The 27,748-nt window shown below is 43.7% G+C and overlaps 2 protein-coding genes across 12 annotated transcripts in view; one reads left to right on the forward strand and one right to left on the reverse strand.

Moving 5' to 3' along the window:
• MCF2L2 (MCF.2 cell line derived transforming sequence-like 2) overlaps positions 1–27,748 on the reverse strand; it is a 362,380-nt gene that overhangs the window by 136,923 nt on the left and 197,709 nt on the right. The gene's annotated exons all lie outside the window — the stretch shown is intronic.
• B3GNT5 (UDP-GlcNAc:betaGal beta-1,3-N-acetylglucosaminyltransferase 5) lies at positions 1,266–27,641 on the forward strand. The gene is made up of 3 exons (XM_020980845.2): positions 1,266–1,448; positions 11,255–11,460; positions 23,529–27,641. Exon 3 carries the CDS (start codon positions 23,861–23,863, stop codon positions 25,010–25,012), a length of 1,152 nt encoding a protein of 383 aa, XP_020836504.1. The 5' UTR covers positions 1,266–1,448; positions 11,255–11,460; positions 23,529–23,860; the 3' UTR covers positions 25,013–27,641.

Consider the following 27,748-nt stretch of genomic DNA (forward strand, 5'->3'; position numbering starts at 1 on the left):
ACACAGGCATCCAACCTGCCTGCCTACTCTGTAGTATAATTTTACATGCTTCTGCTAGGGCTGTGACATATAGATAGATATTTTTGTATTTTCACTGGACTTATGATTTCATCAGTGTAGGACGTTTTCAGTAAGGAATTTCTTCTACCAATTCAGATCAGCAAGTATCACCTGCTAAAGGCACTGAAAAGTTAAGCCACTTGCCCTGGCCCACACAGCCAAGATGTATTAAAGACAAGGACTCCAAGATAAAACCCTCCTGATTCCAAGATCAACTCCCTATGAATCACACTGGGCTGCCTCTCAGTAGATTTAGATTTGTTTTAACAGATACTGAGAAATATAGGTAAGGTGGAAAATGAGTACTAAAGTGATACTGTGTATGCATAACTGAGGATAGCGATTCATGTTTGGGCATACAAAGTCCTGAACAAGTGTGATCTGTTCCACACTCAGGGTGAGTCATGATCATTTTATTCATGGGACTGCTCACTAAGCCCCATAACAAATTCCTGTACATAAATGAATCCTGTCCATGGTTTGATATATGTCCAGCATGTATCTTTTCTGAATTAGACAGCAAGATCTTGGGAGAGAAGAAGGGCCATGACTGCTTTCAGCTTCTCACTCTAACCCCATGCAAAAACAAAACAAAACAAAACAAAAAATACACCTACTATTCCCTAAGTACTCAATATAAAAATTTCCTAGTAGTACCATGTAGGTAGGCAGCCACAGAAAATCTAGCCTGTGAGGAAATAGCCAGAGAGGTTGTTGGAGCCTGGAAGCTGTTTTGAGGGGTTTTTTTTTTGGGGGGGGGCTGCATCTCCTGCAATTTGGTTAGTATAAAGCTTTGGTCTTTCGACATTGCCTGAGTATGTGACTTCAGTACTTTCTTTAAAAGTAGGCAAGCTGCCTAAACAGCTAAACATTTTTTTAAAAATTCTGTCTTCTTTAGGCCCAAATAATAATGATTAAAGGGACTGAACGGGTCTGGGGAAACGTTTCCGTATTCCGTCCATAACCATACAGACACCCTCTAAGGGTGGGATGGATCACCTGAATAGACCCGTCTCTAACAGAGCACTTCACTTGGTCACGGTGGCCTCTAGCTAGGCGTCCACACGAGTCTTCAGCGAGTGCCCAGAACTCTGGGGCTGCTAGGGGCTGGGAGAAGTTTAAAGATCACAGCCCGCTCTCCCTCCTCCCAGTGCGGAGGAGCCAGGCTCTGATTGGATGGTCTTCTTTTCAACTGATTCTAATCGGCTTGTCCTGCAGGGGGAGGGAAAACAGCCGGGCAGTGTCTGGGGAAAAACCTTAAGCCTCAGCCGAAGGCTTAAAACGTGGAAGTTTTTTTGTTCTTAGAGACTCTTCCTTTTGCCGGGACGATCGCGGAGAGGGGAAGCCGATCTCCGATTGGGCAGTGTGGACAGCCGCGGCTGCACTGGGTGAGTTTATTTGAGGAAGGGTGAAAAGTTTTCCTGCTTTCTTCTGGAAGGCTTCTGGCGCTGGAGGAGCCTGTGGCTGGTTTGGCTTGCTGAGGTTTGGCTGGATTAGAAATAGCCTCGGGCTCGGTGGGGAAAGCAGCCCAACCCCGGCAGCCCCGGGAAAGTCCTTAGTCCGCTCTTTCGTCGCCTAGGTCCCGGGTCCTCTTAGTGAGGCCGCTGCCTCGCCCCTGCCCAGCCCCAGCTGCTCCCAAGGGAGACGTACTGGACAGGAGCCTGGGACTGGCCACGGGAGCTAGGAGGCGGTGGGTACCCCCGGCAGTGCACCTTGGCTCATTCACCCAGGGAGCCGAGCTCCTCGGGACAGAATATGGCTTTGTCCCCTTTTTGGATCATCTCTGCCCCTCGGCCTTTAACCCTTTGTGCTTTTCCATGTCTTCTGAAAAAGCACACTCACCGGCCCAGAAGGGGAGGGGGGACGCTGCGGGGCTCAGGGCGGGAGATCTGGAGTTGTGGCGGTTTCAGGAGAAAACAGAAGCACATATTTACGAAGTCCCCGTAGGGTTTGCCACACCCCCCCCCACCTCCACCCCCGGCCCCAGGCGTCGCGAGCCCCCTTACCCTCCTCCCCACCATTGGCTCTCCTCAGCCCATTCTCCGCCCTCTCTTCAGCCCACTCCCCTCCTCTCCAGCTCACTGTCCACCTCCTCCGCCCAGCCCACTCCCCCTTTCACCCCTCTCTACGGCTCACTCTGGGTCTCCGGCTCATTCCTGCAGCTCAGTCTCCCCTCCCCCTCTCTCCCGCCCATTCGCCCCCTCCCCCTCTCTCCAGCTCACGCCCCTTGTCTCCGGCGTTCCCGTGGCCCTCACCCGCTAGCCCCCTCGGCCTTTTGCTCGGCCCCACTTTCCCTATAGAGATAGGGGCCAGACGGCTAACTGGGACTCTGGTCAAAAGTAGTGAACTTGTCCTGCCCGTGCAACCCCACGCGGCAGAGGTCCTAGTAGACTGGGCGGGGCTGGGAGGGCTGCTGCCGGCCGGGTAGGGCCGCTTCTAAGGGGAAGAGCTCGGGATGAGCCCGGGAGAGGACCTGGCCTGGGAACTGGAGGGCTTTAAGGCTCAAATCGTGTCAGTTTGGGTTTGGTTTTGTGGGGGGGGAGGGAGGCAGCGGCCACAGCCACGGCGTGCCTTCCTTCCCTTGGGCAGCTTGGGCTTGGCCACCCGCTCCAGAGCCCGGGAAGGCAGGATCGCCTGGCCCACCCCACCATTCCCCCAAACCTGCTCAGCCTCCTTTTGTTTGCTCCTTCTGGCTCGGGGCTGGGCCGGCCTGTGGCTGCGCCCAGCGGGTGACCTCCACCCCCACCCCCGACCCTGCGCTGGCCACCCGGGGGACCCGGGGCGAGGCTGGGCCGCCTGCGATTGGCATGGCCTCTACTCTGGGCTTCTCGGGCCTGGGCAGCCACTGCAGGTTCGAGTTTAAAGCTTGGCCTTAGGAATCCCAACATTGTGGGGGTGATACAATGAGAGAAGGACGCAAGCCTCCTGCTCTGGCCCCACTTTGCTTGGCCTCCAGGGTCCCAATCCATCTGGGTTCTATGTCTCTAGTTTTCAGGAAAGAACTGGTATACAAATTCTTAATAAGGACGTAGGGAAGCTGTTCCCACACACCCCCCTTCCCCAGTCTCTCAGATATTGATAGGAAAAGTCGGGTATTCGAGCCAGGATGGTGCAAAATAGAGACCTCAGAGTGAGAAAACCCTGCCTTGGTGGTGGGTGGTGGTCACTCCCCAGGTCCTGATCAAATATTCTCATATTCCGATGCTGAGGTGTCTTAATTGTTTCTTCGGACATCGTCCAGGGTGATGCATTAGCTTCAGTCTTTTGGGTTTAAGAATTGAGAGTCCCGGTGTTTGAGAAGTACCCATTTACCGTGTGAGGCGATGTGATGGGAGTGGTACCCTAGAAAAGGGTGATGAGGTACTTTTCTAAAACAGTATCCCTGAATATTGGATTGTCTAATTGATCACAGCTCCACAGAGACGATGAGTATAATCGACCATTAAAGGACAGTTTTCAGGCAGAAAATATGTAGCTGGTTTTCATCTTGTTACCCTTTCTTCACAAGAAGAAAAAGAGGGAGTCTTTTAGGTCAACCATTTAAAGACATCAAGAAAAATTTTAAGGTGAAATATTTCCCTGCAATAATTTGTGCTAATACTGCATTAGCACAGAGTTGAAAAGGGCCCAGTTTTGTTGCATCTGGGCCAGAAGTGGCAATGCACTCAGATGTATTCCTTGCAGAAATTTTTTTCATTATCTCTCTAAATATATCTGCCATAATTGAAGCATCAGTTTTTGAAAAGGCCCTAACTCTCCGGAATTAAAGGAAGTAGGTCAACCCCTCCGAGACAATTGTACTTGTCAATGCAAAAAATCTTTTTTTTCAAAAAAATGCATATATACTCCTGGTCACCATGATGGTAAGGGGGATGCCTAAGTCTTCCATTTCTTTTCCCTCATCTCCTTTGTTTCCATCCAGAGTGGTTCTTCGGGTCAATGAAAAGTCTGTGGATAGACCTTTCCCCACTTCCAGAGTTAATCATTGGATTTCTACCCTTCTTCGGAGTATCTTCTCAGTGCTCCTTTCCCTTTTCCCTTCTGACAGATGTGGCGGCATTCTGAATTACTGACATTTACAAATAGCACTTGATTGTGTTCCTTCAACCCACACAAGGGATTGTGGTTATTTAGTGTGTGAATTCCAAGTATAAACCAGCCCTTCATGGGGCTAATAAACAGCATACATCTTAGAGATCATTCATTTTGACCTCCTCATTATTCAGATGGGGAAGCAGAGGCCCTGACAGATTAAAGTGACCAAGATTCTAACCCATTTCCTCTCACCCCAAATATAGTGATCCTCTTTACTACATTGTCTAGAGCAGAAGTTCTTAAATTTTGTGTTACACCCCTTCCAAAGTCTGGTGAAAATCTATGGAGTCCTTCTCCTCATGTTTTTAAATGCATAGATTACAAAGGAAAACAATTATAATGAAGTACAGTTATCAAAATTTAAAAAAATTCATGGACCCCCAGAAATCTATCCATATACCCCACTTTGGGTGTCTGTGAACCCCAGATTAAGAACTTCTGACCTAGAGAAAAGATGACTTGGCTGCACACTCAGGCAACCTACCTATGCTTAAGGTTCCTTATTTATACGGAGGAAGTACTGAAGATATGTGTGGAAGCACCTGAAAAAAAAATGCTTTGCACAAAGGTTAACTTTAGTTTGGCCCAAGATTCATAGTTACAAGCCTAGTAAGAAATATTCATATGTTTTTCATTCATTAAAGTTTCAGGAGCTTAAAGTAGAAATAATTGACTTTTTCATTTTTAGCTAAAGTGAACAGTGTAAAATTGAAAATATTTGTTACCCAAAGAAATTGTGAACTCAGAGGCTTAAGGGCACCAGTGACCAATAAATGATGAGATTTTACACCTTAAGGACAGAGTTAATGGACATCAGTGACTTTAAGGACATCAGTGACCAATACATGATGGGATTTTACAAGTGAAATCTCTATATATAAGCTTCTGGAATTAGGTTCCAAATGGAGTTACCTCACTCTATTTAGTTCTTACTCATTCTATTTTTGCTGTCATTATTTTTATTATGTTGCTGCCTATAGTGGTAAACTGAGTTCCTTATCCAGAAAAATACTATAGAGAGGTTGTATTTTCAACCTAAAATATCCCAAATGAATAAAAATTATGATACTCTTATGAAAGTCTTGTTAAAATAGTAATAGCTAGAATTATTTTATAGTGATAATCCAAGTGATGCTATTTTAACAGAAAAATAATGAATGACTTTCTAATGTACAAATATATCAGCCTCTACTACAGTAGTTCATGGGTTAGGAAATGCATCACTTTTTAAAACAGGCTGCCATCACCTTGAGCACAGTCCTAACACTTGGTTTTCAGGATAGAATGTGGGCCCCTTCTGGGAAACAACTGAACCATAAACTATATAATTAAACATGGCAGAGAAGGATTGGCAAAATTCAGTCAGAAAACTAGCTGCCCACTGCCTTTCAAAGAGAAGAAAATGCATACACTCTATCTGATAACCTGATAGATTCTGAGCGAATGGTTTTGTACCTCGCATTTGTCATACTCAGTACTCAGCTAGATTCAGAGCATAATGCATCCATGTCAGCCCATCCTCTGTGCCTCTCGTTCAGGGGACCACCCAGTGTACTGGGGCCTTCCTCTGCATTCTCCTGACGTCACAAGTACTCTCCAGTCCATCTCTTCTTTCGATCCTACTTTCCTTGATGACACTTGTTCTGTGCAGCCTCTCATTGGTTGTGTTATAACCTACTCTACCCACTCTGCCCCTCTCTTCTTTGCCCTTTGTGGGACAGTCCTTGCAAATTCTTTGTAAAATGTGGCAGTCCATGCCTTATTACCATACAGCAACTCTGACATTTGATAGATGGGGCAGAAACATTTCAGAGCTGAAAAGGGACCTTCGAGGTCATGGGGTCTGACCCTGCCATTTTACAGATGGGAAAGTAGAACTAGAAGGTGGGCTTCCTATGGCACAGCCTGGCGCCCTGTATACTAGATGCCATGTCCATCACGTCTTTTGGGCCCTGGATGTGGCTTTCATGAAGCAGGGCACACAGCCCTCTTCTCTCCTACCTCTCGGAATTATTGTGAGGATAAGATGTGTTCTCATTTTAGGTGACAGTGTTTTGACAAATACATGGCAAACCACAGAATTTTACAGTTGGAAAGGACCTTAGTCCTTTATATCAGATAGCCTGATATATTTGTCATAACCTTGAGTTTTCAAGGAAGAGTGAGATAATATCTTGTCAAATGCAGTCATCCTAGGAGGCAGGAGGAAAGAAAGGTGTGTGCCCTGATTCATAGAGAATGGAGGCAAAGTGCAGAGATTATGGTAAGCCTGACATCAAGAGTACAGGGTGGGGAAACAGGAAACCAGGCTTTTATTCTGCTCTCCCTCAATTTTTCCATCTGTAAAATGACCAGATTTGACTTTACAATCTTGCTAGCCCTTTATAATCCTGAGACGTACCTCTGCCATCCTTGACTCAATCCAGAACCTTAACTTCCTTGAACTTAATCTAGAACCTAAAGTTAGACATTCCTGTATTTTAAGGATTCTTAACCATTTTTTGTCATGTTCCCCCTTTGGCAGTCTTGGGAAACCTATGAACCCCTTCTCAGTCATGCTTTTAAATATAATTACAAAGGAAACCTATTATATTGAAAGTTATATATGATATATATGATATATATCTTTTTAAAAAACAAGTTTATAGCTGTCATGTTAAGAACCTATACCTTTCACTAAGGAATATTTGACTTGTTATAGAAGACATAAGCATCACATGAAAACAAATTGTGATACTCGGGTGAGATTTGAATTTTCAGTAATTTAGCATATCAGTTTCCAGTTAGCCTAGTCTGCAGAAAATCATTTGAGGGAAAGGAGAAAGATCTAGTGATGTGCATTCATTCTAAAATGGAAAAAGACACTAGAGAAACTGATTTTAAAAAACGCTTAGCCCCTCAAATGTATCAGAGAATTTTAGCACTGAAATCATCCAGTCCTTTCATGTTTCTAGATTACCAAGGCTAGCTAGGTTAATGATGTGCTAAGCTTATACAGCTACTCCAGGAAAGCAGGTCTGACAAACCAGATCTTGGCTCCTGTCTTCCAGCGCTTAGCACAAGACCATAAAAATCCCTACGTTCTGTGGAGTGGCCTTTGACACCAGATCCAAATTTTCCCAAGGGCAAAAATGTGCTCTAAGAAAGCCAGTTAGTTGCAAGAGGTTTCTACTGGCGAGGCCTGAGGAACTTGCTTGTTTTCTTCCTCGGTCGCTTGTGGGAAGGCTTTGCTGTCTTCCACAGCTTTCTCTGTCTCCTACAGCTAACTCACGTATTTCAGCCATTGAGGTAAAATCAGACCAAAGGTCTGTAGCTCTCAGGGCCTAGTTCAACTTGATTGTTTAGACCACAGCAAGGCTTATTTCAACCTGATTAAAATTCTGCTGAAATGCTTGTCAGACAAATCTCCTATTCTGTTATGTCACAAAGTCATTTGTGAAAAACTATTCATCTGAGATCAGCAAACTGGGACAACGATTTTCAGGATCCAATTACTACTAATATGATTAAAACAGAGATGGTTATAGAAAGGGGAAAATCCTAATTTGAATATATGGGGGGGGAGTGAGAGTGTGTGTGTGTGTGTGTGTGTGTGTGTGTGTGTGTGTGTGTGTGTGTGTGTGCTCCCGAGCATATGGGTGCTACTAATACACAGATAATGAAGAAAAGGAAAAAGAATATTTCACTAATGTTTCTGGCTATAAAATCATTGAGCTGACAGAAGAAGATCAAACAAACTCAAGTTGAATTTTGGGATAGAACTTCCTGGCATCAGTTCATCAAACAAAAAGAGCACCTTGTGTTGTTACTTATTATCTCTGCTGCACATATGAAATACACAAAAAATTAGAAAGAAGAAAAACTCATTTGGGGATGGTATCTCAAGAGGCCACCATCCATGAAGTCAGTCATGAACAGGGAAGCATCTCCCATCCCCCAAATCCCAACAAGTGGGAGTGTATTCAGCCCAACAGACTTAGATCGGAGTTGGCAGGCCTGCAAAATTACCCTTTGGGGCCAGAATGGAAACAAACAGTTCACTACTTTGCCAAAGCCACAAACACCATCCTGGTATGCTAACATCCCTAAATATAATTAGCAGGCATCTCCAAAATAAACTACCAGATTAAGCTCACTTTCAGGTAGCCTACAAGGCACCATCCTAATTCTTTGATTATCCTCTGAGGCTAAGTATCTAATGGAATGATTCCTACTTCAGTATATGTGGTGGGCTCAGGGCCAGGTTTATTTAGTTAGTAAGGACCCCAAGGAATTTAGTATTTCCTTGTACTTGGGGGAGAGCACAAAAAAACCATTTAGATTTTGCCTAGAAAAAGGCCCTATCCTTTTTCAATGTTATAGTGTAGACTGTGACAAAGTTTGTGCCCATGTGCTGACAGTGGCTTAAATTTAGAAGACTTTAAATTTAAAGTAAAACCTTGATCAAGTGATAAAATCTTAATGGATGGGTGTGTGTGTATGTGTGTATGACCAAATGTATACAAGTCTATGTATTTGACATTCCACATGAAATAAGGCTGAGTGATTAAAGTGAATGCCATGATAAGGATGATTGCAGAGAAAGGCTCCCCTGATGCCTGCCCCTTGTTAGGGGGAAGGTTTTGGGCAGGAGGAAGCAAGGGGATTGACTTTCCCAGAAGAGCTCTAGAAGGTTATCCTAAGGTGGAAAGGCATTCTGGGGGGCTCTTCTGGGTCCAGAAGGTAGCCAGCCTAGCCCAATGGCAGAGACTCAGAACTAGGCTGTCTGAGAGATGATGTGCTTTTCAGTTGCGAGTCTCAAAAACCCTACCTCAATTGTGGCAGGGTTACATATCTGCCCCTCACCAGGATGGACCCAGACTGGGGGATGGAGATTTTTAAGGCTAGGAATATCATTTCCCCTCCTTTTGATGTCCCTCATCCAGGGTATAGTGTAACAAATATAATTACTTTTCTCTGTCTAGAGAGAAACTCACTTTGCTTCCCAGTTGTATTGGGAAACAAAGGTGCTGTTACTGGGTGGAGTTAGCAAAAGAGAAAGGAAGTGGATTCATAAATAATATCTGTACTAAAGCAAACTCATGATAGTTATGGATAGATGATTCCCTATAAAGGCCACTTGTAAAATACCCTGTAGAACCAAGATTGCATGGAACACATGGGGGTGGGGGAGAAGCCACCTGGCTTAAGTGACCAGCTTAAGTGAACTATGACTTTTAAAAAATGCAAACATTTTTGTTATAGCAAAGTATTCTCCCATCTTCATTCTCAGGTGGCATATTTGTTCCCAAGTTGTCTAAAGATTTCTGTCTGCTATTCCCAAGCCGTGTTATAGCTCAGATGTGAAAAATGCAGTTACATTATGGTTAGGGAGTCTGACATTATTTATGGATTAAATATGATTTATGTAAATTGATACTTCTTCTTTGCTGATGCTGCATAAAACATCAGATCCTTAATTTATTTTTTATTATGCACCTGAATTAGAAATCTACTTTGTACCAACATTTTTCTGTCTCCCATCATGTTCTGTAATATTAAAAACTTTTCCCGAAAATATCAGCAGCCATTTCAGAGGCTGGTTCTTTTTCTCTGCCCTCCCCCAGTTTGCCAAATAGCTACCCATGTACTTATCCCTTAAGACATACTGTATAATCTTCACTTCCCACCTGCTTTCTGTTCCTTCTTCCCTTTCTTTCTCCATTTCTTCTGGTATCTTCTATGACATGAAACAAGAACTGACCCTCCTTTTGGGAAGTGCCTAAACTATACAGTTAAAAGAAACCCACAAAAGCAGTTTCTCCACTAATGCAGTGTAGGAAGTAGAGTTTGGAGCAGAAAAAAGGCAGTAAGAATAGCAGAAAAGTCTGTGATCCCAGAAAGAGAGACTGTGACCTAAGAAAATCAAGGTAAGTCAGCATCAACAGTTATGATTTCAGACACTGGAAGAGATTCTGGGGCTCCTTCTCTCATTATGGGAACCCACTGAAGAGCTTCACCACTGCCCTGAATGGAAGGAGGATCATGGTGGAGAGATGGGGCAGAGATCTCCCATTTTAAGCTGTTAACCTTGTAGCCAGCAAGTCTCTAGCTTATCATTCCTGATTTCTTTTAACTTTACCATTTTCTTCTGACACACTGGTCTTTATTGTAGATATTTAGTTTAATAAAGAATGGATGAGGAAAAGAGTAGAGCGAAGGTGAAAAATACCTGGAACATGGAAAGAGAGGGAAAGAAGCTGTGATGGGCATTGTTACATTTTCTCTCCAATATTCCTAGTCAGAATTAAGAAAGGGCTTTGTACCATAAGTCTAGAAAGAACAGGACTGCTTTGGAACGGAAAGCCGGACCCATCTCATTACTTGATAGGCAGTCATGCTCTCTATGGCTCTCAGATTCCCTTGATGAGTGTATTCCCTCCAGCTGTCCAGATTGCAGTCTGGCCACAGCTTCTCCTCCCGTTTCACTCTTGCCCATGTCATCCCAGAAATCCTCCACAGGGCCCCATCTAATGTGCTTTAGGCCTTACTGTGATTCTCAGGACATTATCTTTTCTGGGGGGGACACTCAGGGACTCAAGCACTCCATCTCTTCACTCTCATTCTTGCCATGACCACTACCCCACCCTTTTTTATTCTTATGTGATTCCTGGCAGAGATATTGGTGTAGTTTGCTATTTTCTTCTCCAGCTCATTTGACAGATGAGAAAACTGAGGCAAATGGGGGTAAGTGACTTGCCCACGGTCACACAGCTAGTAAGTGTCTGAGGCCAGATTTGAACTCAGAGAAGAGTCTTCTTGACTCCAGGCCCAGCACTGTATCTGCTGTACCATCTGGCTGATATAAATAAATAAATAAATGAATGAATAAATGGATGAATAAATAAATATGCACACACATGCATACACACACATAAATACACATATATACACATGCATGTATATGTATGTATGTGTGTATATACATGTGTGTGGATATATCAATATATCAGGTATTTCTACATGCTGCATTTGCCCAATTCATTATTGACGATATGCTGCCACCCATCTGGAAAAGACGTGTTGACACTCTGTAACAAGCTGTTTTCTTCAATGACAGTGGTGCCACTCCATTTGGATGCCATCATCTCAGTCCCAGATGAGCTGTACAAAGAAGTAGGAATGGTCACAAAGGGAGCCTGGACCAGATCAAGCGTGCCCAAAGGGAGTCTGGGCTGGACGTGACACCATGTCAAGGCTGTTGAGGGATCCATTTTCAAGAACTCAAAGGAGAAAATACCCAACGTCTGGGAAGGGACACAGACGGTATGGTGACCAGCCTCTTCCCCTTCCCAATTCCTTGTTGGTACTTGGGAGTTGCAGGTTTCCCCACGTATCTCTCCACTGTCTTTGGGGTGATCCTTTATTTCAGTTCTTTGGAGACCGTAGTATGCCAGTCTAATGGAGGACATTGGAAGAAGGCGCGTTTCTTCCGGTGCCAGGCCAGCCGTCGGTGCCCATCCGTTGTCCCTTGTTCTGACCATGCAATGGCTTCCATCCTTTTCTGGTCTTAGGTGTCTCTGAGGTCTTTTAAAGCCACATTCTTGATTGCCGGATGCCATCGGTGATAAGTCTGGTAGCCTTCTGCCCATGCCCTCCAACTCTCTCTCTATTGCCCTTAGGGTCACATCAAGATTGCATTCTTTTAACGGGTGGCCACAAGAATGTGTTTTTTAAAAGAAAGGGGGGCAGATGGGATTGGGGCGTTGTTAGCAGGCCTCCAAACAGTTGAAATTGCTGTAGAATTTTCCTAGTCAGTCCTGAACCCAGCTCATTGTCTTTCTGTGATGCAGCCTGCCTCAGAACTATTTCCCCCACCCCACCCGGGTGCCCTAATCCTGGCACTATAAAAGCTTCAGCCTCTTGTGTTTCCCCCAGGGTAGATTTCTAGGCTGATGATGGCTAGTGGGGCAGTGGGTCTCAGTGCATTCAACACCTCCACCAACAAAAGCGACTGCCCTCCTCGCCAGGACACTTTTTTTTTCGTTTATCTTACACAAATTGCTGTACCTGCTGGAGGGCCACACTGTTAGTAAGGAATCTTCACCCTGGAACCCCTACTGCCCCAACCTTCCAGCATCCCAACATATCCTCAGTTTGGGAATGGGCTTATGTGTAAGTGGGTGAAAAGGATCTTCCGAATTTATAACCTGAACAGAAAAGATGTGTGTACTCACTGGGGGCTGGGGAACGGAAGGAAGGGGCAGCAAAGAACATATGGCAGGAAACAGAAATGTAGCAGGTAAGAATGGAAATTGTATTTCCCATGATGCTTACCGATAGGACTTTCCTAAGTATCGTCCCTCTCGTTCTAGGGTGAAGAATTTAGAGCCTGTTTGATCAATCAGTAGGCATTTATGAAATGCTGATGGTGCCGGGCACTAGGAAAATCAAAACCAGGGCCTGACCCCAAGGGGCTTATGTCTGAATGGAAGAAAGAACATGCACATCCAAGGCAGAATAGCTGGATAGTAGTCTCCGAGGAAGTCTCCTAGCAGCTGGGGGTGGGGGGCACAGAAAAAGCCTCCTGCCTGACTGGAACTGGGTCTGGAAGGAAGCCAGGGATTCTGAGAGGCAGAGGTGAAGAGGAAGAAATCTCCGGGCCAAGGCAGAGGTACTGGGAGTTTGTATGGAGTAAACAGCAACAACAAAAATGTTCTTGTATACATCACATCCTGGAAGGGGGTGTGGCTTTTGTATGTGCTTACTAGGCCCGAAGTTGTGTGAGCCAACCAACATTTAATACCTTTTTGTAAAATGGGAGCAGTTGGGCTATATAAGGAAGGGTAACCTAATATTCAGGCTAAAGAAAATGGGTGTAAACGAAATTAGGTTATCCTTTAATTCAGTAAACATTCTTTTAGAGAATAGAAATCCCTCCTATCTGTCAGAAGATTATCGAATACTGCAGTAGTGTGGAGGAACATTGTAGAATCCCCTTCCCCAGAAATTAGAAAAAAGCAAAACAAAACATGAACAGGCTAGAATGCTAAAGTCTTTCAGGGATAATAGTACATATCATCACCCTATGCTACCCTCATACTTTAATCTTACAAAAATAAAATCTGTTAGACCAAGTAGAAGCAAAAAAGGCAAGAGGAGCTGCATTAAGGTGATAGCAGTGTGAGAAGAGAAAAAAGGATGTTGTAGAGATTATGCAGATTGACTCTACGTAACATAGCGCCTCAACTGGAGATGGGGATGAAGATGAAGGTGAGGAAAGATGCTGATGATTGGAAGGATTCTAGTGCCATCTTTTCAATTCAGAGAACGTTAAGTGCCAGCTGCATGCAAAACACAATGCTGGGCGCTGGAGATCTATAGACAAAAAAAAAATCGCCATCTCTGCCCCCAGGCATTTACTTTATACTGGAGAGAATACAACATGGACATAATTAAGTGTGATTCGAGGTGGATGGTTGAGAAGACAGCAGTGTTCTAGGAAAATCTGGGATGAGAGAAAGAATACCTTCAGGGGATAAAATCAGAGGAAGAATCATTAGGATGTCTTAACTGTCATGCTAAGAGGTCTGCTTTATTCTCTAGGCAGCAGGGAGCTGCTGAAGGTTTTGAGCAGAAGTGACGTGGTCAGACCTATGTTGTAAACAAATGATTTGGACATGGTAGGAAGGATGGATGGAGAAACCAGTTAAACTGTTAGATGGGGAAACCAGTTAAACTGTTATGTCTGAAATAGGAGAAGTTGGGAAGAGGAACAGGTTTTAGGAGAAAGTGGATGACAGTCTCTGTTTTGGACCTGCTGAGTTTTAAGCTGCCCATGGCGGAGCTATAACTAGTATTTTTCCTACCAAAAGGAAGGGGGAGAAAAGATATCTTCAGAGGGATAGGAGCAGTAGGAATGGACAGAAACAGTTGGGCAAGGGATGTGGGAGGGGAGAAGAGCTCACCCCTGGAGAACTTCTGGTAGCTTCCTACTTTAATTCATTGTTATCAATTAAGAGTATAGGTGACTGGGTCTCCTTCCTTCCACTGTCACCATCCCTTTCCCACAAACAGATGTGATCTTGGGGCACCCACCTTTCCCCGATGCCAATGGTAGGTGGGGCTTTGCCCAAGGCAGAGGCTCAGTTGCCATGTCCTAGTTATAGTGCTTGCCATTAGGACATCCAGATGGAAATTTTTGCTCACAAGACAGTTAGAGATGAGATCAAGGAAGGATAAATACATAGAAGGGATAGCTATAGCCGTGGAAATAGATCAGATTACATTAAGTGAAAGAAAAAGCACAAAATATAATAAACCATAGGTCTGTTCACTCCCTAATTGCCAATAACATAGAACAAAAGCTTTCAAAAGATTTAAAGAACCAGCCCACACACTAAGGTCTTGAGAAGTGCTTTACATCCATCTTCTCTTGCCTAAATATTCTGATGACTATTCTCTTCAAAGCCCTTTGGATGAAAGTACACAAAGACTTTTACAGCTGGCGTTGCTTGCTGAGATTTTATCTTGCCTAACAATACCATAATCTGTGTCCTCGGTAGCAAACTGCCAGCAGGTTCTAGAGTGGAGGAAACTGAGGCCTGGTGAAGTGACTTGTCCAAAGTCAGTAAGGGCAGAGCTGAGAGTCCAACTCAGGTCCACCGACTCAAAAGCCTCTCTCTGGATCAGACCCCCCAGCTCCTGCCTTCTCAGCAATGCTTCTCCTGCTCCCTCTTTCCCCTCCCCCTCCCCTTCATCTGCTGACAGGGTGACATCATCTACCCTCATGGGGTCAAGTGTCACCCCTCAGCCAATGATTCCCAAATCTATGCATCCAGCACAAATTGATCCCCTGCATTCTGTTGCTGTAGAATCAGCTGTCTGTTGGGTCTTCCCTCCCCCCTTATCAAATAATAATCGTAAAGCACTGGCCTGCCTGGCCTGCCTCTCCTTCCTGGACGTCCCAAACTCACACGTCTAGAATGAACTACTTATCTTCTTCCAAACCTCTTCTCCAAATGTCCTCCTTTCTGATTAGGGCACCATTGTCTTCCCAGTCACTCAGGTGACTCCTCCAAGCTGGTCGATTCATCAGTCCATCGTCCCCAGCACCCTCTTTTCATTCACACCAATCTGTCACCTTTGTTCAAATCTTCATTGGTTCTTGCCTGGACTACTACTATAGCCTCCTGCCTGGTCTCATTGTCATCAGTCTCTACCAAAAGAGCTTCCCTGTGGCGTAGGAGGCTCCTATCCAGCTCAGAGAGCTGCACTAGCTCTCCAAGCTTCACTGCTTGGGAGCACAAAATATAAATGGCCTCCTTCACTTGGCATTGAAGGGCCTCCATTATTTAGCACCCACCTTCCCTTCCCACTTTATTTTATATTGCTTCCATTTACCCAGAATGCAAGTTCTCCTCAATGAACAAAATAGGTTGAAGCCCAGCTGGTTTTTGTTAAGTGGCAGCATAGGAAGAATGCTGGACTTGGGACTCTCAGTCCTGACTAGGAGGGAAGCTGGGTGATGGTGGGCAAGTCCTCTCTCTTCCCCTCAGTTTCCTCATCTGTAAAATGGAACCACACGTTACTGGCACTAGGCTGTCCTGAGGAAGACACTTTCTGAACGTTAACGCACAATATCGGGGGTTCTTCACCTTTTTGTGAGTCATGGACCCCCTGGGCAGTCTGGTGAAGCATCTAGACCCTTTTCAGAATGAAGTTTATTGCCTGTATTCATAATCGAAAGCAGGGGTGAGTGATTTACTGAAACTAAATTTTAATTAAAGGTAAATGAAATTAAAGGAGTTATTTTTTTTCATCCAAATCTGGGGACCCCTCGAAGGTCCACGGATCCCAGGTTAAGAACCCCTGTACTATATAAATATGAGTGGGTATGTGTGCGTGGGGGGGGGCGGAATGGCACTTTAGGAGCAGGTATTTAAATCATCCTTCAGCAGAAAACCAGAGACTACATTCTTATCCATGGTTTTACTTGACATATATGCCAACCTTAAACAACTTTTCACACGCATGGATATTTTAAACACAGGAACCAAACAGCTCTCCTTGGGAAACAGCTGCTGTCCCACTGAAAGTACTTAAGGACAATGGAGAATGTATTAATTTATTGACGTATTCAGTATTTTACTTGGCTTCATCAAACATCTGTTGAACTTTTACTCTGTGAGCGCTATGAGGAGGAGAAACAAGATTCATTCCAAGCCCAGGACAGACACCCATGCCAGGCCTATTTCAGAGATCCTCGGGGTAGTGTGGTTCTTTATTCATTCACCCAACAATCCAACAAACTTGTTGGATAGGTGTGAGCTTATGTCAGGGAAAGGATCTGTTTCTAGGTCTGATCTATGGCACTGGGAAAAATCCGGTCAGTGACCAATAGCGCATGCCTGATGTTGGGCCCTGTCATACAAACCCTGAGTTTTAAATGCTGAGTTCATAGGATTTCTTTAAGTCTCTTCATTTGGAGCAACTCACGGAAAAGAAGACTGAATCTTCCAGGCATATCTTTGGGTAACTCCTTCCCTTGCCATGGTTTCTGCCTGTTTTTTCATCTTCTTCCACTGCTTCTCTTCCTCTCTCTCTGTCCTTTCGCTGTTCAGTTTCAGTTGCGTCTGATTCTTTGTGAACCATTTTAGGGCTTTTTTGGCAAAGATACCGGAGTGGAGTGGCTTGCCATGTCCTTCTCAGCTCATTTGACAGATGAGGAAACTGAGGCCAACAGGGTGAAGTAACTTGCCCAAGGTCACACAGCTAGTACGTGTTTCGGGCCAGATCCGAACTCGTAAAGACGAGTCTTTCTGATTTCAGGAATGGTGCTCTATCCACTTCAGCACCTAGCTAGCCGCCTTCTGTCTTTTACCTTGCGTCTATGTGATGCCTCAGAGCTTACAAGGCATGTTCAGAGTATCTGTTCTAGCTTGACAACAAGTCCGAGAGGCAGGAGGGGCAGGGATTGTTTCCATTTTGTAGCTGGGGAAACACTGGTCCTAAACTGTGAAATAATTTATCCTGAAGGTCACTCGGCGAATTAACAGGCAGGACTTCAGCCTGGGCCAGGCGTTGGGTTTTTTTTGAATACTCATGAATTGCTTCTAGACACAAACTGTAACTCGGATGATTGACCTCACCATGGCTCTCACGACCATTCAATGAGATATCGAGGACTTAGCTGAAAACGTCGCCATCCTCACCAACGCCCTATGTAGCTGGCAAATGGCCCAGCCTCCTTTTTTTTTCCTTTTCTTGGATTAGAAAGGAGAAAGAAAACTGAGACTCAAGATTAGGTTACCTTCCAAAGAAAAGAGGGGGGTTTTTTCTTGCGTGTTTTCAGATTCTTGGAATGCTCTGTTGAAGGCAGCACCATCCTTCCAAGGATCCCAGGTTCATAAATTGTGCGTTATTCCTAGCTCCTCGCTCTTCCTCCCCCACATAGCCAGTCAGTCAGTTGCCAGACCTAGCCATTTCACCATCATCTCATGGTTCTAACCCCTCTTCTCCAGTAATGTAGCTGCTGCCTTAGTTGAGACCCTCATCACCTCACCTAATTTTTTCCACAGGCTCCCACTTGGTCTTCCTGCCTCAAGTCTCTCACAGCCCTAATCCGTCCCACACGCTACTGCTAGAGTAATTTTCCTTACGTGCAAATCTGACCAGGTGCCTCCCCTACTTAATTAACTCCAACGGCTTCCTATTGCCTCCAGGATCAAAAATATCTCATCCATTTAGCTTTTAAAGCCCTTCACAACTGGACCCCTGTATTTCCAGCCTCATGGAACATTACTCCCCCTCCTACAGTTTATGTCTAACCAAACTGACTTCCTGTTCTTGATATTCAATGTTCTATTTTCTATCTCCACGCCTGGAACACCCTCCCTCCTCACATCCATCTCATAAGAGTCCCTTCCTTTCTGTAAGAAAAGGTTCAGACACCTTCTTCTGTGTGAATCATCTCTTAATTCCACTACCCTCCTCCCATTCCCACCATTGCTGGTGCGATAATAACTCCTAAACTACGTTGAATTTAACTCCTTTGTACATTTTTGTATTTATTCACCTAGTGTTTATACTGTCCATCCTTACACATGTACTTGTCTCCCCCATTAGAATGTAAGATCCTGGAGAAGAGGAATTGTTTCCTTCCTTGTCTTCATATTCCCAGTGCCTTCCATGGTACATCGAATAACCAAATATAGTAGCCATTTAATTTGTTGAGTGATTGACATAAAGTAAAATAATCTTAGAAATAGTGTCTAGCAGTTAAGAAGCCAATACATTCATTTTAGTAAAATCCTTTTCTGGAGTTATTTGTAAGATAAATTTGATTTGGAAAAAAAAATACAAAATGAGAGAAGACTGAACACACAGGGTAGCTCAGACTTGCAGAAAATCTTCTAACATCCTTAGGATAGGTCCAGTCCTGAGTACAGGCCACTACTCTATCTGGCAAGCCAGGATTCCTCTTGTTTGCCAAATTTTAGCCTGCTGCCCAATTCCATTCAGCAGTCATTGATTAATTAAACACTCAAATGGCAAAGCATTTCAGTATCTTTGCCAAGAAAACCCTAAATGGGGTCGAAAAGAATCGGCGAGGTGACTGAAACCCCCCTGCAACAACAATGCACTAGGACACTGAAGTGAAAAAATAATGGCAGGGTCTCTGCCCCTTTTAGATACTGACCGAAAGAGTGCAGGATAGCAAGAAGCAAGGCTGCTGAAAGTCACCATGATGCCCTTAGTCTCATAAGACTCTAGATTGCTTCAGAGAAGCTGACTATAATATGAAATTTCTAAACTGCAGATCTGGGAACTGTAAAGCGCATTAGAGGGCTTGACCCTTTTGTTAGTGTTTGAAGTTAGCTAGAATCTGAATCTCTATTAAGCAAATATGCTACCCATTTTAAAAAATGTGCATATTCTCTCCTCTAGGAACTTGATACTAAACACAGAACTTTGCCTTTTCTTTGTATCCCCAGCTCTTAGCCCAGTGCTTGACACAAAGTAAACACCCTCTTCCTCCAAAAAATCGTGTTGATTGATAAAGAAGAATTCCAATGTAAAAGGGAAAAAAACCCACTTCTTTTTATGGAAAATGTTTTGAGAACCTTGGATTTGAATGATCTGGGGTGAGGGAGGGGACAATGGGAAAAGATTGGGGAGAGAATGTAACCTAGAACTTAAAGCCAGCAGGGACTCTGAAATATGATGAGGCTTTTTTTTTCTCCCAGAAGGATGGGAGATGGCATCTGCCATATTTCCCTCACTGCTCCCCCCCCTTTCCTGAATCTCTTAGATGATTGCCTGAGACAGTTCCAGTTCTCTTAGAGTCAATTATTGTTAACCTTTTGTAAAAGTGGCCAGAAACTGACAGAAACATTGTGATAGAGCCAAGAAATGTTTTTAAAAGACACTTATGATACTTCGTGGAAAATAAAAACAAATTTAAGAAACGTAGTGTACAATGAAACTATATTCTTTCTTTTAAATAGAGCAAATACACAAACTCAAGTTGGTCATATCCATTAAATCATAGAATATTACAGTTGGAAGAGGACTTACAAATCATCTAATTAACCCCCTCTCATTTTGCAATGAAGAAGTCACTTTAGAATGCATTAAACACTGACTGCGTACAAGAAAAGGAGAAAAGCCCCAGAGGGATTAAGTGATGCAGCAGATTGTAACTTTCCCATGGCCATTGTTTTTCCCTCCTCTACCCCAAATCTGTGTCCCATAGCTTATTTTTTCAAAGGGCTTTGAAAGCCCATCCTTTTTGTTCTCTTTTAGTTATTGTATAAAATAAGCTGGGGATCCCCCTTCTCTCACCCACTCTCCACCCCCGAGATGAAATAGCCAAAAGACCTAGAGAGCTTAGAGTTCTCCTGGGGTCATGCAATTACGTTTTGGACCAAAGCGGGAATAAAACTCATAACTGCCTGTGAGTTTCCAGTTTGTTGATGAGTCACCAGACCATATTGCAGTTACACAAAAGGAAGCCTGTCACAGCAGATTGTTGTCAACAGTTAGTTGCTGAGTGTTGTATTCCAGGTTATGATGCTTTGTGTTTGTAAGCACCCAGCATTTTCTGTCTCTGACAGGATATCTCTACCCCTTCCTCCAGAACTTTTGGGTGTGAAAGCCTTTTTTTAAAAAAAATGCATATAAATTCAAATTACGAAAACTGACTTGGACTCTCAGAAAATGCAGAAGCCGTGTCGACAGTATTTTTTCAGTTTAGTTACTGAATGAATAAGTATTTATGAATAATCTACTGTGTTCAAAGCACAAAGAAAAAAACGGTCTCTGTTCTCAGGGAGCTCATGGGATTCTAATAGAGGGAGACAACCCATAGACGAGGCTTCACCTACAAGACAAACAGAAAAGACTCAATGGTCTGTTGGGGTGCTGAGGCGACAAGAACAGTTGTACTCCTCATTAATGACATTCCTTTGGCAAAATCATATCTGTTTCTGTTGTTGGAACGATATCACGGTGCTAAGGACTTTGCTGATGTGAACATTTTTTGCTGGGCCTTCAGACCCTGTGCCTGCTAAGGAGATAGGACCCCACATTGGATGCTGACTCTTTTCTCCTTGTAGTGGAGAGGGGCTCCGAAGCTCAGTAAATTCTTCTGGTGATTTTCCTGCTGGAGCTAATTTTTTGAGTCTAGAGTTTTGTATGTCCTCATTTAGTATCACCAAAGGAAGAACTGAACCTTTCAAAAGCATTCCCCCTCATCGGATTAATGATCTGGTAGCAATTCAAATAAACAATGGTTAACCCAAGGTAGTGTAGCCTCCAGGAGAGTAGGAATTTTCTGTCCAAAGCTTCCCAAAGTTCTAAGACCTTTCACATCTTTTTGTGATGAGAGTGTGACCACATACACACACACACACACACACTCTCACAGAATTGCCCTGAGGAGCTAGCCTCTCTTAGCATATTATTCTGAGTACTTCAGGATAGCAGAGAGCTGTTATTAAACAGCTTCTAAAAACTCTGAGTCAGTTTACCCAGGAGGTAATAGGATAGTTTTAAAGGCTACCTGTTAAGTAATGCATTATTGAATGGAATTGGACTAGTCATCTCTTTCTAAATGGTCAGCTAATTTTTCCACTGATCCCTTCTGTTTTTCAAGGCAGCTTCTCTCACTCCTGAATACCAGTGATTGTAGTTAGAGTAGAGACGGCCTATGTTTTCAGTTAGGTTTCTTTTAGCAATCCCATGTGATGAATATGTTAGAATGGAAGAGTCCCCCATCCTTTTGCCTTGTGGCTTCTGTTTTTAGGCATAAAATTGAAGCTCATGGGAACTATCCGAGAGGACCCTTATGAAGCAGAAATTGGAGAGGGCAGATAAGGTCAGGAATATCAACTGCTAGGCCTTTCCTCATCTAGGTGCTAGCCCAGGAACTCTGACAAATTTAAAGAGGAAGGAGTGGTGGTATGTGTGTGCCCCACCTAGAAAGACAAACCCAGTGTAGCCTATTTGCTATGAGGACCAGATCTGTGGGCAAAGTCCCCAGACGGAGTTCGCATTGATGCGCTGTCTTCCTCTGACTTTCTGCATTCTTGGCCTTCTCTGTGACGACCACTAATGAGAATTGGCATAGAGGGTGATTCAGTCTTGAAGGCCCAAAGCCACAGAGGGAACCTACCATAGAGCCTCCCTGTCCCCGCTGAGCCAAGCTCTGTCCTCCTAGAGGCCAGAATGGGACACGCCCTAGCTAGTAAAGACTGGCACACAATAAACTGGAGCATGTAAGGACTAGAGAGTCAGGGATGAGAGAAAGAGCCCTGGAGCCTGGGAGTCAGAAGACCAGAGCTGACATCTCAGCTTGGCCACCCCTCTACCTGTCTGATCTTGGGCATGTCATTTAAACTTCCTGGGTACCAGCTTCATCCTATGTCAAGGAAGGGAGTAGGACTAGATGACCTTTCAGGGATTTTCCCACCTCTGATTCCCACGGGGAGACCCTAATGGTCTGTCTGAGGCCAACTAACTCCCTCTTAGGTCGAGGCCAGGGCCTCCGCCTAAAACTGCTGCTAGTTAGTTAGCGGCAGGCCAGGGCGGCACTGGACGATGGGTCTCCAGACCGCAGCCTAAGGCTATTTCCCCCTCTCTGCCCCAGGCCCAGAGCTTGTGCCAGGGGGTTGGAAACCCCAGCGGTGGGGGCCACTGCCTTGGCCACTCTGGTGGGCTTTGGGGACTCACACTAGCGTCTGTGGAAGTACTTGAGGGGGGGGGAGAGGGGGGCTGCTTTCGAAATGGACTGCTAATTGGCCTGAGGAATGTGCTTTAAAGGGCTCTGTAAATGTGGGAGGGGTAGAGTTACTAAAGAGGAGTCAGGCAAAGTCTAGCGGGCTCTTTTCCCTCGACCCAAAAGCCCCCTCCCCACTCCACCCACCCCCAGACAGGAGCTGAGTGGCACCCCTTTGAGGGAGGGGAGGAGAGCTCCTGTCTCGGTCAGATGTAGGAGAGCCTGGAAAGTAGGGTGAGGGAGGAAAACTTGTCTCCCCCGAGGGGTGTGCAGGGCGAGGGGCTGGGCATCCCTGTGAGGAAGGGGGTGGGGCCAGCCTCAGGGTTGGGGGAGGGGCGGCAGAACCCTCCCCTACACTTAGAGCAGGTTGTGTGGAAGGGGGGGCTGCCACCCCCCAGATCCTCCTCTCCAAACCAGCATTTCTCAAGAGCCTACTGTGTGCTAAGAAGTGCATCACATGTTTATCACTGGGCCCTCCCAACAATTCTTATCCTCATTTTACAGTTGGGAGGACGGGTGGGGGGAGATTGGGATCGGGGGGGCACACTCCTGCTGGGACGGGGGCGGGGCGTGGGGCTGACTGGCGGCTGCTCTGCCCCAATCCGAGCCCTTCCTCCCCGCGGCCCCGCCCCCCCGCCCCGCCTTCCCTGGGCTTGCCTCCATCCCCCTGCCCCTGGCGGGCTTCCATCCCCAGGTCGCCTGGGTCTGTGGCTCCAAAGCCTTCCCTGTGAGCGAGACCTCATGGTCCCCGTCAGAACTGGTTGACGTAGACAGAGGGAGCCCGGCCCGGCCCTTTTTTTGGACGCTTGAGCAAACTGACCCTCAGGGAGGGCACAGGAGACCTGACCAGGGTCACCCAGCTGCTGACTGAGGTGTGGCACGGGCAGGACCTGAACCCAGGGCCTCGGCCCCAGCCCTCTCTGCATGGGTCCCCTCTCCCTGGGCCAAGCATTTAAACCAGTGACTGGTGTGACTGCATGTTTTCTAGAGCCAGCCAACCTGCCCGCGGGTGGGTGGGGCTGTCATCCGACAGTCTCTTGACTCATTTTAGTCAGTTTCTTTTCCAAAGGCCTGCCATCCGTTCACTGGCTTCTACTTTTCTTTGCTCTGACAGGCCTCCTGTAAAATCCACAAGAAGATCGCTGGGAATCGCTCCTGAAATCATGAGAATTGGCTGAAGGATGCCAGCGTGGATCATTTGGGAGGGGGTCTCAGGGTCCTCCTCCTCCTCCGAGACTTCCATTCTTGGGCAATCCCAGGACAGGGGATGGTCTTTCAGAAGAGAGCCCTTGTGAAATGAGCAGCCCCGACCTGGGGTCTAAGGACAACTAGCCAGACCATGCATTAACTACAATGGGCATCTGTTTGCAAAAACAAAGTTCTGTATCATCGCAAGCGTCAGACAGAATGTTTTAAAGGCAGATCCTGAAGTGAAAGGCAGACTGGATGAACACCAGAATGTTTGTGAGTGGCCGAAGAATTAAAAAATGGCAGTTTGTACATCTGTTTGCCACTTGCTTCTTACTGAGCCTCATGTTTTTTTGGGGACCCCTTGATAATCATATTATGAGCCATGTGAAGTCCTACTCTTACAGATACCTCATAAATAGCTACACCTTCGTGAACGACAGCCTGTCCCTCAGGCACAGCTTGGATAGCGTTGCTGGCTTCCAATACTTGATTAATCATGAGGAGAAATGTAGAGATCAAGATGTGCTTCTTTTGCTCTTTGTAAAGACCTCTCCTGAAAACCGTAATCGCCGGGACGCCATTCGAAAAACATGGGGTAGTGACAGATACGTTCGTTCTCAACTGAATGCCAACATTAAGACTCTCTTTGCATTAGGGAGTCCGAGTAACCCTCTGCATTCAGAGAGAGAGAGACTGCAAAACGAGCTTTTTGTAGAAGATCAAGAGTATAATGATTTAATTCAGCAAGACTTCACTGATACTTTCTACAATCTCACTCTAAAATTGCTTTTGCAGTTCAGATGGATAAACACGTACTGTGCACATGCCAGATTTGTTATGTCAGCAGACGATGACATATTTATCCACATGCCAAATCTTATTGAATACCTTCGAAGTTTAGAACAAATTGGTGTTCAGGATTTCTGGGTGGGACGAGTCCACCGAGGGTCCCCTCCCGTAAGAGATAAGAGCAGCAAATACTATGTCCCCTATGAAATGTACCATTGGCCTTCTTACCCAGACTACACAGCTGGTGCGGCCTATGTGATATCCAGTGATGTAGCGGCCAAGGTATACGAAGCATCACAGACACTCAATTCTAGTCTTTACATAGATGATGTGTTCATGGGTCTATGTGCCAACAAAATGAAAATTGTCCCACAGCATCATGTATTTTTTTCTGGAGAAGGAAAAGCTCCCTATCATCCCTGCATTTATGAAAAAATGATAACATCTCATGGACACGTGCAAGACCTTCAGGACCTATGGAAGGCAGCAACAGATTCTGAAGTCAAAACGATTTCTAAAGGCTTTTTTGGCCAGATATACTGTAGGTTGGTTAAAATAATGCTTCTTTGCAAAATTAAATATGTGGATACCTATCCTTGTAGAGCGGCATTTTACTAATAGTACTTGAATATCGTCTTAAATGTCACTGAGCCAAACCTGAAAGAAGACCTTTCAATGTTTATCCAGCTCCAAAGTGAATATGGAAAACAGATGTTTTGAAAGCTAAGTCTATCAAATGTTTCTTTGACTGAAAAAATATATATACATCCACTCTACAACTTCTGTTTTGTCGCCTCAAGTTTTAAATTCCAACTGAAGGAATTTAAGCCTTGTGAAACAAAAACAAAAATGAAGTCTTCACTTAATGCCCCATGTATTTTAAAAGTACAGAGAGTTCTCGGGTTTTTTTTTTAAGGTGTTGGAACTGTATTAACTTTAACTTGGAAAAACACCATTTTAAAGAAATCTGTCATGTCCTTGTAATGGTGAAACATATCTTAAAATAAGAGTACTTCAGGGAAGGGAAATAAACCTGGCAAATATGTGTGACAGGGCAGTTGTCAATGAGGGTCCAGTAGATGCGGTCATTAAAAAAAAAAGATTTTGAAGGAAAAAAGGCATGTCATTGAAATAGATTTGGCAAAATAATTTTTGTTTCACATCACTGTAGTAATAATCTCTAAATGGCAGTAGACTAGTTTATAATCTACCGACTTTTTCCCCTAATGTTTTATGAGAAAGGAGCATGTTTTTTGTACTGTTCTAATCTGTGCTCCTCAAAATTTAAGCATGTTTGAATTTGAATAGGAAGAAACATCACAAAAAATGGCCTACTTGCCAACAAAATCCTTCCTTTTCTAGGGTGAAATTATAGTATATTCTAATTTTAGTCAGCTTTTATTTTAATAACATTTTGGATTGATACCTTAAATTCTTTTTTCAAAACAAAATTGAGTATAAAAACTATTACTGGCTTAGGAAACAGGTATTCTTTTACAGAAACAAAAAGCTTTGGGTTATTTTCAGAAGGGTTTCAAGGATTAAATTGCTATCAAAGAAAACTGTAGAAAAATTTTGAAAGGAAAGGGTAGCTATGTATAGTCTCTTCTATTTTTCCTATGTAACTCACATTTAAATGATTTAACATCTACACATTAATCTTAAAAGGAAAAAAAAATTAAGGAGGTAGTAGGAGAAATCTGTCAGTGCAAAATTATTCTAATCCATAAATTCTGTATTGGCTATATACTCTATTTCAAATTGGATGCACATTTTGATTTAATTGAACCTCACAATCTCCAGCATTAAAATCTTCCCCCTTACATCAAAACTATTGTCAACAGTGGACTTCACTTTTTCAGTATTTCAAACTAGAAAGCAAAATGGGCTCTTATTTTGATAGAAAGTTGGCAAAATTGAGACCCACAGAGAATGTAAGACTAACTCAGAGGGGCAAACATATGATGATTACATCCTAATAGAACAAGGTATGCCTAATATTGTACCTCAATGCCTGGTTTTTAAATAGTAGGGATAAAACTAAACACGAATCAATTTCCTACATAACCTATTGCAAAGGTATGTACAGGTCAAAATGGCAATTCTTCAAAACGAAAACTATAGTGTAGATCCACTCTGAAGTGGTCTTAACTTATATGGCTGCAGAAAAGGCTTAATCTCAGTTATTAAACTATTTCACCAAGAGGATGTAGCCTGAAATAAGCAAAAATGAACTTCCTTTCTATATACCTGGCTCATTATGTATTTAATTTAGCTGCTTACTGGCAGATAAGCCTGTTTTTTTATTCCCTAAAGTAAGGCTTGTTTACATTTCTCAGGCATTAATTTAATTTACTTAAGCCAGTGTTGAACGAAATAACATATAACAATTATAGGTAAGTTCCTGGTAGATCTAAATTACGGTAGGACTTTTTATATCATTAGATTTAAGTTTTCTTGCCATTTTAAATACTGCGAATGATACAAAACTTTTAGTAAAGACAGGTTTATACTCCGTGATCACTTTTCACTAGTTGGTGATTGAGACTGATATCCCTTTGACTTTTTAGATATGTGCTAGATTCATTTGTAACTTGTGGCTATTTAAATTTGCCATTGGATAAAAATATCAATGTTCCCCTGACCATTGAAATGCTCTTGTGTTTACAGCAGGTCTGTGCTTTGATTACAGCAAGTCTGTTTAGTTAAACAATTATTTATTTGCTTTAAAAGGACTCTCTTGTGCTTTACTGTTCATGGTTTGTTATCATTATTATTATTCTTGCTTCAAAGTACAAACGAAACTTGTTTGAATTTAAAGGAAATATGAAGGCGCTCCTTTTTAAGAATGGAGTTGCTAGAAACTTTCTTAATCATTAGTATTTACAAATAAAAGGATTCCAACCTTTTAAAAAGGAAGGAAATAAAACCTGTTGGTGCTCCGATGCAGGGCTGTTATGGTGTGAATTTTGTCATTATTGAAATTTTAAAAATCAGCCTCGATGGTCACTTGAGTAGCAGTTTTGAGATGATTGCACACAGTGTTATTGCTGAAATTTGTTTTTACCTCTGGTTGTTTTTGTATCTTTTTCCTTATTGCTGATTTTATACAAAAATGTAAAATATTTATATTCAAACTTTGCTCTGATACTGCAAAAGAGAACTGAGGTGTGTGGTTTTTTTGTTTTGTTTTATTTTGTTTTTGGTAACTCTTTCTAGCATTTCCAATAAATAATTTTAAAATTGGCATCAGTTCTAAAGAGTTCTAAAATTCATGTCTGAACATGATTTATTTATATTGTAAACTTTGTTTAGCAACAGAAAGCGTGTGCTACACAATGTACTGTGTTTCTG

The sequence above is a fragment of the Phascolarctos cinereus genome, unplaced genomic scaffold (assembly GCF_003287225.1).
Source record: "Phascolarctos cinereus isolate Bilbo 61053 unplaced genomic scaffold, phaCin_HiC Scaffold_7;HRSCAF=346, whole genome shotgun sequence".
In the NCBI taxonomy this organism is placed as follows: domain Eukaryota; kingdom Metazoa; phylum Chordata; class Mammalia; order Diprotodontia; family Phascolarctidae; genus Phascolarctos; species Phascolarctos cinereus.